Raw genomic sequence first — 13,278 nt, 5'->3', positions numbered from 1 at the left:
CTAACATTGAATCAGACAACTTTAGATAACAATAGTGTATTACCTACACTTTGTGGAAACATAATTTACAGAATATTATGAGACAGAAATGGACGTGTTATTTTTTGTATGCTGTGGAAATGACGCTCTCGACCTTTGAGAAGGGGAGACAATTCCCATGTTGTGATAAAGACCAACTGCCACATTTTGAATTGAAATGATATGCTTTAATGAGAGTGGAAGAGTGTATCAGCACGACACTGTTGCTCAAAACCACACACGAGTCCATATACATGTATGGGTTCATTTGGTGTACACGGCACAAAATATTACTCCAAAGTAATTCTATCATGTGGCATTTCAGCCAACCGAGACGTCTTGTAAACTTTACTTCGTCTTAAATAATTGAACCTAAGTTCCAGAATCAATTAGACAGTAGAGCTTTAGATGTCGATATTGTATTACCTTCACTTTGTGGAAACATGATTTACAGATATTACGAGCCAGAAATGGACTTATGTTATTATTTTGTATGCTGTAGACATGAAGTTTTCGACCTTTGAGAATGGAAGACAATGTATTAGGGACTGTATGATAGTGAAGTATGAAGACATTTTTTATGGATATACAACTTCTTTATTCTGTATAGGCGAAGTTTCGAAATAGATTCTAATGTCATCAAACAAATGCTGTCCACTTCTAGAATGCCAATCAAAGATGTCACTGTATGATAGCAAGAGTGCTATGTTGCCTGTTATCAAAGTCTAGTCAACACGATTATTGCATGAAAGGCCATTGGCCTATATGCAAATCATAGATACAATATGTGAACATATTCATTCTGCTGTAATCATTCATTCAATAATTTAAACCATGGATATTAGAAGGGTAACGGTGGGTGTGGGGGGCTAAGAATGTCAGTGTGGGTAGTACACGAGTTGAGATGTTGCTTAACCTCAGATTGATATGATGATATATCCACTGCAGACGCCTTTGTCCACTTCAGAACATGATTCGGTGCACATTTACTGCTGTTTGTTGTTGTTGGTATATCAACTAAAATATGGCAGGGCAAGAGGTCAGAAACTGTATAAGGGCACGATTCCGTAATAGTACAGTTGGTGATATGTGGTCGCATCCAGGATGTAAAGGCGACGTTTTGAAATAGTGAACTGTCACTGTAAGCATGTATTAGGGACTGTCTGATGGTGCAGATAGTAAGTAAAGCATGTATTAGGGACTGTATGATTGTGCCGATAGTAAGTAAAGCATGTATTAGGGACTGTATGATGTAGCAGATAGTAAGTAAAGCATGTATTAGGGACTGTATGATAGTGCAGATAGTTGGTGAAGCATGTATTAGTGTGATTGTGAATAGTAAGTAAAGCATGTATTAGGGACTGTCTGATGGTGCAGATAGTAAGTAAAGCATGTATTAGGGACTGTCTGATGGTGCAGATAGTAAGTAAAGCATGTATTAGGGACTGTATGATAGTGCAGATAGTTGGTGAAGCATGTATTAGAAACTGTATGATAGTGCAGATAGTAAGTAAAGCATGTATTAGGGACTGTATGATTGTGCAGATAGTAAGTAAAGCATGTATTAGGGACTGTCTGATAGTGCAGATAGTAAGTAAAGCATGTATTAGAGACTGTATGATAGTGCAGATAGTAAGTAAAGCATGTATTAGAGACTGTCTGATAGTGCAGATAGTAAGTAAAGCATGTATTAGAGACTGTCTGATAGTGCAGATAGTAAGTAAAGCATGTATTAGGGACTGTATGATTGTGCAGATAGTAAGTAAAGCATGTATTAGGGACTGTATGATTGTGCAGATAGTAAGTAAAGCATGTATTAGGGACTGTATGATTGTGCAGATAGTAAGTAAAGCATGTATTAGGGACTGTATGATTGTGCAGATAGTAAGTAAAGCATGTATTAGGGACTGTATGATTGTGCAGATAGTAAGTAAAGCATGTATTAGGGACTGTATGATTGTGCAGATAGTAAGTAAAGCATGTATTAGGGACTGTATGATGGTGCAGATAGTAAGTAAAGCATGTATTAGGGACTGTATTAGGGACTGTATGATTGTGCAGATAGTAAGTAAAGCATGTATTAGGGACTGTATGATTGTGCAGATAGTAAGTAAAGCATGTATTAGGGACTGTATGATTGTGCAGATAGTAAGTGAAAGCATGTATTAGGGACTGTGTGATGGTGCAGATAGTAAGTAAAGCATGTATTAGAGACTGTATGATTGTGCAGATAGTAAGTGAAGCATGTATTAGGGACTGTATGATTGTGCAGATAGTAAGTAAAGCATGTATTAGGGACTGTATGATTGTGCAGATAGTAAGTAAAGCATGTATTAGAGACTGTCTGATAGTGCAGATAGTAAGTAAAGCATGTATTAGGGACTGTATGACTGTGCAGATAGTAAGTAAAGCATGTATTAGGGACTGTCTGATAGTGCAGATAGTAAGTAAAGCATGTATTAGAGACTGTCTGATAGTGCAGATAGTAAGTAAAGCATGTATTAGAGACTGTCTGATAGTGCAGATAGTAAGTAAAGCATGTATTAGAAACTGTATGATTGTGCAGATAGTAAGTAAAGCATGTATTAGGGACTGTATGATTGTGCAGATAGTAAGTGAAGCATGTATTAGGGACTGTATGATAGTGCAGATAGTAAGTAAAGCATGTATTAGGGACTGTATGACTGTGCAGATAGTAAGTAAAGCATGTATTAGGGACTGTATGATTGTGCAGATACTAAGTAAAGCATGTATTAGGGACTGTATGATTGTGCAGATAGTAAGTAAAGCATGTATTAGGGACTGTATGATTGTGCAGATAGTAAGTAAAGCATGTATTAGGGACTGTATGATTGTGCAGATAGTAAGTAAAGCATGTATTAGAGACTGTATGATTGTGCAGATAGTAAGTAAAGCATGTATTAGGGACTGTATGATTGTGCAGATAGTAAGTAAAGCATGTATTAGGGACTGTATGATGGTGCAGATAGTAAGTAAAGCATGTATTAGAGACTGTATGATTGTGCAGATAGTAAGTAAAGCATGTATTAGGGACTGTATGATAGTGCAGATAGTAAGTAAAGCATGTATTAGAGACTGTATGATTGTGCAGATAGTAAGTAAAGCATGTATTAGGGACTGTCTGATAGTGCAGATAGTAAGTAAAGCATGTATTAGAGACTGTCTGATAGTGCAGATAGTAAGTAAAGCATGTATTAGAAACTGTATGATTGTGCAGATAGTAAGTGAAGCATGTATTAGGGACTGTATGATTGTGCAGATAGTAAGTGAAGCATGTATTAGGGACTGTATGATAGTGCAGATAGTAAGTAAAGCATGTATTAGGGACTGTCTGATAGTGCAGATAGTAAGTAAAGCATGTATTAGGGACTGTCTGATAGTGCAGATAGTAAGTAAAGCATGTATTAGGGACTGTATGATTGTGCAGATAGTAAGTAAAGCATGTATTAGGGACTGTATGATTGTGCAGATAGTAAGTGAAGCATGTATTAGGGACTGTATGATAGTAGTGCAGATAGTAAGTAAAAGCATGTATTAGAGACTGTCTGATAGTGCAGATAGTAAGTAAAAGCATGTATTAGGGACTGTATGATTGTGCAGATAGTAAGTAAAGTAAGCATGTATTAGGGACTGTATGATTGTGCAGATAGTAAGTAAAAGCATGTATTAGGGACTGTATGATAGTGCAGATAGTAAGTAAAGCATGTATTAGAGACTGTCTGATGATTGTGCAGATAGTAAGTAAAAGCATGTATTAGGGACTGTATGATTGTGCAGATAGTAAGTAAAAGCATGTATTAGGGACTGTATGATTGTGCAGATAGTAAGTGAAAAGCATGTATTAGGGACTGTATGATTGTGCAGATAGTAAGTAAAAAAGCATGTATTAGGGACTGTATGATAGTGCAGATAGTAAGTAAAAGCATGTATTAGGGACTGTATGATTGTGCAGATAGTAAGTAAAAATGTAAGCATGTATTAGGGACTGTATGATTGTGCAGATAGTAAGTAAAAAGCATGTATTAGGGACTGTATGATTGTGCAGATAGTAAGTAAAAGCATGTATTAGGGACTGTATGATTGTGCAGATAGTAAGTAAAAGCATGTATTAGAGACTGTATGATTGTGCAGATAGTAAGTAAAGCATGTATTAGGGACTGTATGATATGTGCAGATAGTAAGTAAAAAAATGTATTAGGGACTGTATGATGATGTGCAGATAGTAAGTAAAAGCATGTATTAGAGACTGTATGATTGTGCAGATAGTAAGTAAAGCATGTATTAGGGACTGTATGATTGTGCAGATAGTAAGTAAAGCATGTATTAGGGACTGTATGATTGTGCAGATAGTAAGTAAAAGCATGTATTAGGGACTGTATCTGATAGTGCAGATAGTAAGTAAAAGCATGTATTAGAGACTGTCTGATAGTGCAGATAGTAAGTAAGTAAAAGCATGTATTAGAAACTGTATGATTGTGCAGATAGTAAGTAAAAGCATGTATTAGGGACTGTATGATTGTGCAGATAGTAAGTGAAAGCATGTATTAGGGACTGTATGATAGTGCAGATAGTAAGTAAAAGCATGTATTAGGGACTGTCTGATAGTGCAGATAGTAAAAGTAAAAGCATGTATTAGAGACTGTCTGATAGTGCAGATAGTAAGTAAAAGCATGTATTAGAAACTGTATGATTGTGCAGATAGTAAGTGAAGCATGTATTAGGGACTGTATGATTGTGCAGATAGTAAAAAGAAGCATGTATTAGGGACTGTATGATAGTGCAGATAGTAAGTAAGTAAAGCATGTATTAGAGACTGTCTGATAGTGCAGATAGTAAGTAAAAGCATGTATTAGAAACTGTATGATTGTGCAGATAGTAAGTAAAAAAGCATGTATTAGGGACTGTATGATTGTGCAGATAGTAAGTAAAAGCATGTATTAGGGACTGTATGATTGTGCAGATAGTAAGTAAAAGCATGTAAAAGCACTGTATTAGTGCAGATAGTAAAGTAAAAGCTGTATGATTGTGCAGATAGTAAGTAAGTAAAGCATGTATTAGGGACTGTATGATTGTGCAGATAGTAAGTAAAGCATGTATTAGGGACTGTATGATTGTGCAGATAGTAAGTAAAGCATGTATTAGGGACTGTATGATTGTGCAGATAGTAAGTAAAGCATGTATTAGGGACTGTGTGATGGTGCAGATAGTAAGTAAAGCATGTATTAGAGACTGTATGATTGTGCAGATAGTAAGTGAAGCATGTATTAGGGACTGTATGATTGTGCAGATAGTAAGTAAAGCATGTATTAGGGACTGTATGATTGTGCAGATAGTAAGTAAAGCATGTATTAGAGACTGTCTGATAGTGCAGATAGTAAGTAAAAAGAAGCATGTATTAGGGACTGTATGATTGTGCAGATAGTAAGTAAAGCATGTATTAGGGACTGTCTGATAGTGCAGATAGTAAGTAAAGCATGTATTAGAGACTGTCTGATAGTGCAGATAGTAAGTAAAGCATGTATTAGAGACTGTCTGATAGTGCAGATAGTAAGTAAAGCATGTATTAGAAACTGTATGATTGTGCAGATAGTAAGTAAAGCATGTATTAGGGACTGTATGATTGTGCAGATAGTAAGTGAAGCATGTATTAGGGACTGTATGATAGTGCAGATAGTAAGTAAAAAAGCATGTATTAGGGACTGTATGACTGTGCAGATAGTAAGTAAAGCATGTATTAGGGACTGTATGATTGTGCAGATAGTAAGTAAAAGCATGTATTAGGGACTGTATGATTGTGCAGATAGTAAGTAAAAAAGCATGTATTAGGGACTGTATGATTGTGCAGATAGTAAGTAAAAGCATGTATTAGGGACTGTATGATTGTGCAGATAGTAAGTAAAAAGCATGTATTAGAGACTGTATGATTGTGCAGATAGTAAGTAAAAGCATGTATTAGGGACTGTATGATTGTGCAGATAGTAAATAAAAGCATGTATTAGGGACTGTATGATGGTGCAGATAGTAAGTAAAGCATGTATTAGAGACTGTATGATTGTGCAGATAGTAAGTAAAGCATGTATTAGGGACTGTATGATAGTGCAGATAGTAAGTAAAGCATGTATTAGAGACTGTATGATTGTGCAGATAGTAAGTAAAGCATGTATTAGGGACTGTCTGATAGTGCAGATAGTAAGTAAAGCATGTATTAGAGACTGTCTGATAGTGCAGATAGTAAGTAAAGCATGTATTAGAAACTGTATGATTGTGCAGATAGTAAGTGAAGCATGTATTAGGGACTGTATGATTGTGCAGATAGTAAGTGAAGCATGTATTAGGGACTGTATGATAGTGCAGATAGTAAGTAAAGCATGTATTAGGGACTGTATGATAGTGCAGATAGTAAGTAAAGCATGTATTAGGGACTGTATGATTGTGCAGATAGTAAGTAAAGCATGTATTAGGGACTGTATGATTGTGCAGATTAGTAAGTAAAAGCATGTATTAGGGACTGTATGATTGTGCAGATAGTAAAGTAAAAAGCATGTATTAGAGACTGTCTGATAGTGCAGATAGTAAGTAAAGCATGTATTAGGGACTGTATGACTGTGTGCAGATAGTAAAATAAAAGCATGTATTAGGGACTGTCTGATAGTGCAGATAGTAAGTAAAGCATGTATTAGAGACTGTCTGATAGTGCAGATAGTAAATAAAAGCATGTATTAGGGACTGTCTGATAGTGCAGATAGTAAGTAAAAGCATGTATTAGAAACTGTATGATTGTGCAGATAGTAAGTAAAAGCATGTATTAGGGACTGTATGATTGTGCAGATAGTAAGTAAAGCATGTATTAGGGACTGTATGATAGTGCAGATAGTAAGTAAAAGCATGTATTAGGGACTGTATGATTGTGCAGATAGTAAGTAAAAGCATGTATTAGGGACTGTATGATTGTGCAGATAGTAAGTAAAAGCATGTATTAGGGACTGTATGATTGTGCAGATAGCAGATAGTAGATAAAAAAAGCATGTATTAGGGACTGTATGATTGTGCAGATAGTAAGTAAAGCATGTATTAGGGACTGTATGATTGTGCAGATAGTAAAAGTAAAGCATGTATTAGGGACTGTATGATTGTGCAGATAAAGTAAGTAAAAGCATGTATTAGGGACTGTATGATTGTGCAGATAGTAAGTAAGAGCATGTATTAAAGGGACTGTATGATAGTGCAGATAGTAAAATGTAAAAGCATGTATTAGGGACTGTATGATTATTAAATAGTAAGTAAAAGCATGTATTAGGGACTGTATGATAGTGCAGATAGTAAGTAAAAGCATGTATTAGGGACTGTATGATTGTGCAGATAGTAAGTAAAAAGCATGTATTAGGGACTGTATGATAGTGCAGATAGTAAGTAAAAGCATGTATTAGGGACTGTATGATTGTGCAGATAGTAAGTAAAAGCATGTATTAGGGACTGTATGATTGTGCAGATAGTAAGTAAAAGCATGTATTAGGGACTGTATGATTGTGCAGATAGTAAGTAAGTAAAGCATGTATTAGGGACTGTATGATAATGTGCAGATAGTAAGTAAAAGCATGTATTAGGGACTGTATGATAGTGCAGATAGTAAGTAAAAAGCATGTATTAGGGACTGTATGATAGTGCAGATAGTAAGTAAAGCATGTATTAGGGACTGTCTGATAGTGCAGATAGTAAGTAAAGCATGTATTAGGGACTGTCTGATAGTGCAGATAGTAAGTAAAGCATGTATTAGAGACTGTCTGATAGTGCAGATAGTAAGTAAAGCATGTATTAGAAACTGTATGATTGTGCAGATAGTAAGTAAAGCATGTATTAGGGACTGTATGATTGTGCAGATAGTAAGTAAAAAAGCATGTATTAGGGACTGTATGATAGTGCAGATAGTAAGTAAAAAGCATGTATTAGGGACTAGGGACTGTATGATTGTGATAGTAGTAAGTGAAGCATGTATTAGGGACTGTATGATAGTGCAGATAGTAAGTAAAAGCATGTATTAGGGACTGTATGATTGTGCAGATAGTAAAAGTGTATTAGGGACTGTCATGTATTAGGGACTGTATGATTGTGCAGATAGTAAGTAAAGCATGTATTAGGGACTGTATGATTGTGCAGATAGTAAGTAAAGCATGTATTAGAGACTGTATGATTGTGCAGATAGTAAGTAAAGCATGTATTAGGGACTGTATGATAGTGCAGATAGTAAGTAAAGCATGTATTAAAGACCTGTATGATAGGGACAGTATGATTGTGCAGATAGTAAAAAAGCATGTATGTATTAGGACTGTATGATAGTGCAGATAGTAAGTAAAGCATGTATTAGAGACTGTCTGATAGTGCAGATAGTAAGTGAAGCATGTATTAGGGACTGTATGATAGTGCAGATAGTAAGTAAAGCATGTATTAGAGACTGTATGATAGTGCAGATAGTAAGTAAAGCATGTATTAGGGACTGTATGATTGTGCAGATAGTAAGTAAAGCATGTATTAGGGACTGTATGATAGTGCAGATAGTAAGTGAAGCATGTATTAGGGACTGTATGATAGTGCAGATAGTAAGTAAAGCATGTATTAGGGACTGTATGATTGTGCAGATAGTAAGTGAAGCATGTATTAGGGACTGTATGATAGTGCAGATAGTAAGTAAAGCATGTATTAGAGACTGTCTGATAGTGCAGATAGTAAGTAAAGCATGTATTAGGGACTGTATGATAGTGCAGATAGTAAGTAAAGCATGTATTAGAGACTGTATGATAGTGCAGATAGTAAGTGAAGCATGTATTAGGGACTGTATGATTGTGCAGATAGTAAGTGAAGCATGTATTAGGGACTGTATGATAGTGCAGATAGTAAGTAAAGCATGTATTAGGGACTGTATGATTGTGCAGATAGTAAGTAAAGCATGTATTAGGGACTGTATGATAGTGCACAGAGTTGGTAAAGCATGGATAAGGAACTGTATGCAGTGCAGATAGTAAGTTAAGCATGTATACTATTCCAAAAAAGAAACGCATAACCCAGAAATCTGTTGCGAAAATGTTGTATTTTCAAACATGTATAACTCGTCCACAAATAGACTTTAGTAAATGAATTTGTACATCAGTTTAGAAGAAGGTAATGTGTATACAACCAATTCAAGTGGATAATTTTAGATAACGGAGAAGCTGAGCGTGATGGTGACCACGTAGCATGGTCCCGACGTCGGGTCTCCTGGCTCTGAGTCCAATTTCTCTCAACCTGTTCCGTACAGTTTGACCGGATACCCTCCGAAGTCCAGGCACCCTTGCTGCTGTGCCCTCACCCGTGGCAGTAAGATCACGCAAATGTAGTACCCGGATGTACCTATCTTGGGCTGCAGTGGTGACTCGAGGTCTGCCTGTACGGGACGGTCATTTGTTATACCTGTTTGGTTGTAACGAGCTGCAAGCAGTAATATCGTGCTCAGACTAACATTCAGACACATGGCAACAGAAAATTGGCAATCTCCAGCGTGCGTTCTTTCAGTGGCGATGTTCTGTGTTGCAGCGTCATGACGTAGCGTAGTGATTTGACCTTGAAACTCCTTAAAAACGAATGCCGATTTCCAAAAGTGCATGCTCTTTGCTGCACAATTTCAACTGGAAGGTGATTTCTCGTGTTGTGGCGATGCCTTTTTAATTCTTGTAAGAAATCTCATCAAAATCAACATTTTCAGGTGAAGTGGATTTTTCACTTGTGCAATAGTGTAAAATCATGTTATCAACACTTTTGTTACATATTTTGACGATTGTTTGAACACAACTGGTAATTAATAGATATTTACAAATACAAAACGCCTATGCGTTTCTTTTTTGGGATAGTATATTAGGGACTGTATGATAGTGCACAGAGTGGGTAAAGCATGCATTAGGGACTGTATGATAGTGAAGAGAGTAGGTAAAGCATGTATTAGGGACTGTGTGATAGTGCAGATGATCTGACCTGTTCCCAATCGAGCATGCTTGGGATGAAATGTAGCGACGTTTACGCCATGCCCAGAATCAGCCATTGACGTCAGCTGAATTTGGACAAACGTTGGTTCAGACATGGAACAACATTCCCAGAAGCTTTCTTCAATCGCTTAGTGTTGTATATGTGTCATCACTGTCAAGCCTGCATCAACGGTACTGAATTTGTGAACTGACTTTTGACACCACATCTCTCAAAGGGCGTGCCACAATGTCTTGAGTCAAATCATACAGATTTCAATATTATCATGTCAAAAGTTAAACAGTGATTAAGAAAAACACCACAAATTCTGTTATTATGTTTTTGCATTAAACATCGCACAACAGCAAATAATGTAGCATACACGTACATGCGTAGAAGGTGGGTAAATCATAATAAGGGCATGGATAATTAACATCATTGGGCATGGTTAACATGTGCAGGATCTGGATGATCTTCCCACGGCAAGAGTGCTATGTTGCCTGTAATAATGCTTTGCTTCGCCCTTGCCATTTCAAGGCTACTGTTTTGGGGTTGTCCTCATTCTGCCTTGTGTAGAACGTGACTTGAGTCCCTTAAAAAATGTGATATTAAAAAAGTACTTGGGCGATTTGACTGAAAACTACCAACCTCTAGCAACATATTTGTCCTCAGCTGATGACGGTAGCCATAACAGCAACCACATTTTTGGAATTCTGCTGTTAATCTTGTGAAATGATCTCTGACTGGGCAATCAACATGTGCAATAGTCCTTTCTATTGTAGGAGAGAAATGGCAAGGGTGAATACTTTGATATATTTTGTTCCAGTCCTTGATCTGTGTTCACCCTCACCCTGTGTTCATGGCAAGTGTTTCAAAGTCTTCAGTGGAGTGCCTTCCTTCTACTGTCTGTGTCAACCAGGCTGGAAGGGCCGCACATGTGATTCAGGTACGTCCCCATTACTTGGAACATATTGGCTTAGCAACCTGCAGGCATCACAAATCCTTGTTAGTTTCTGGGAGGCCAACATGTATGTCTGGAGTATGATGCTAAAAAACTATTGCCAGATTATGTCCGATATGGGAAATCTATCAATAATATTTGTGTACTATTAAAAGCAGTGAGTGAGTGAGTGAGTTTAGTTTTACGCCGCACTCAGCAATATTCCAGCTATATGGCGGCGGTCTGTAAATAATCGAGTCTGGACCAGACAATCCAGTGATCAACAGCATGAGCATCGATCTGCGCAATTGGGAACCGATGACATTTGTCAATCAAGTCAGCGAAACTGACCACCCGATCCCGTTAGTCGCCTCTTACGACAAGATAGTCGCCTTGTTATGGCAAGCACATGGGTTGCTGAAGACCTATTCTACCCCGGATCTTCACGGGTACTATTAAAAGCAACATAGCATCCGAGAAGATAGATGATTATGATTATGATTAGAATTTTAACTGTGTTAAATGCTGAGCTGATTTTACCTTTGATAAAAAGTAACTGTGTTTCACATTAACTTTCAATCTTTAACCTTCATTGTTGCATAATATCTATCTAGAGATGTTATCGACAACATGGCAACACCCAACATGTCAATAAAAGAGTCATGGTAGATCAGTGTGTCTAGGAATCTATTCCTCACTGCCACATTAACAGCGTTTACAATTCCTGGTTTGAGACAAATTAGTGGCAGAGTTGTATGAACTGTGGAAGTTGGAAGAGGTGGCACTGGAACTCAACAGAGACATAACACATCCTTGTAAAGGAGGATACCCCACTCAGACACATTAAACTGACTCCGAGCCAACCAGTCATTGTTGTACCCATTAATGCTGAGCGCCAGGCAGGCACCAACAAATACCATATTTTAACGTCTTTTGGAATGACCGGGGATCAAACCAGCGACCTTCCGCTCTCAGGGCGGACGCTCTAACCACTACACCATAGAGGCAGTCTATAAATCATGTCTGTAATGAGATGGAACAAAGCCTCTGACACCAACATAACCACAGTCAACTTGGAACAAGTCGGATAGTCGCGGTGGCTGAGCAGGTTAGGCGGCTGACTTTGTGTGCTGGCGATAAGGTGCCTGACTTTGAGAGGGTGTGGATGCGAATCCCAGATGGGACTCAACCGAACAAAAGTACTAGAATCTGTACTTTACTGAGAAAGTGTAATCCCAAATATAACATATGTTATATCAGATGAAGGGCCATATATTATTCTGTTACTTTCAATTACATAACATTTACGAAAGTTCATATGAGACAGTTACTTTTTCTTGCTTGTATATATCATAAGCATGTGTTTATGAATAACTACCAAATTGTGACGAGACAAATGTGTTTGAAAAATGTGAGCATGTCCTGCCACACCATTGGTACAAACAAGTTAACACTGGAAATTGCATCCTCCAACCACTGCTGCCAACTTTGTTTCCAAATGTCATCAAAATGCTGTATGCTCCAACCAGTTCCTATGACTACTAACTCAACAGTTGTCTCAAAAAACAAAATACAAACAAGTCTTATATAGCTGCCTCTTTGAAGATACCCGTGAAGGTCCGGGTTATAGAATACTGATCTTCAGTAACCCATGTTTGTCGTAAGAGGCGACTAACAGGATCGGGTGATCAGGCTCACTGACTTGGTTGACACATGTCATCGGTTCCCAATTGCGCAGATCGTTACTCATGCTGTTGATCACTCGATTGTCTGGTCCAGACTCAATTATTTACAGGCCACCGCCATATAGCTGGAATATTGCTGAGTGCTGCGTAAAACCAAACTCACTCACTCACTCTTTGAAGAAAGTTTGTTGTATACCATTCTTTGGATTGACAACAATCATTACACAGTGTCAATGACTAAACGAGAATAATTTGATTTGTGTTTCCAGAGAGGGATAACAACAACATCGAACCTGATGTCAAGTATGACTACACCATCATTCCCAAATTCAACCATGACTACAACCATGAACCCAACTACAAGTGTGACTGCACCCTTGATCCTGACTGCAACTATAACCACCACTTTGATCCCGATTTCAAACATGGTTGTGCCCTGTGAAGACATGAAAGGAATTGACTGTAAATTGCTGGACATGACCACACATGTCTGTAGTTCATTCACTGTGAGAAAATATTGTGCGAAGTACTGTAAAATGTGTTCCTGACCGAGAGTAGGAAAATACATTACATATATACACAAGAGCATTAACTGAGCACCAAGAAAGTACATGTATTCAAACAATA

At 37.5% G+C, this 13,278-nt stretch overlaps 1 protein-coding gene across 1 annotated transcript in view; it reads left to right on the top strand.

The window, feature by feature from the left end:
* Positions 1–13,278, top strand: part of LOC124256317 (fibropellin-1-like) — a 78,308-nt gene extending 65,030 nt beyond the window's left edge. The window contains exons 4-5 of the mRNA XM_046690297.1: positions 10,853–10,972; positions 12,921–13,278. Coding sequence (XP_046546253.1) covers positions 10,853–10,972; positions 12,921–13,093 — 293 coding nt within the window. The 3' untranslated portion in view covers positions 13,094–13,278. The remainder of the gene's footprint in view (positions 1–10,852; positions 10,973–12,920) is intronic.

Source organism: Haliotis rubra, unplaced genomic scaffold (assembly GCF_003918875.1).
Source record: "Haliotis rubra isolate DU_JTF1 unplaced genomic scaffold, ASM391887v1 Scf116, whole genome shotgun sequence".
Classification (NCBI taxonomy): Eukaryota; Metazoa; Mollusca; class Gastropoda; order Lepetellida; family Haliotidae; genus Haliotis; species Haliotis rubra.
This window is presented reverse-complemented; position numbering and strand designations above follow the sequence as displayed.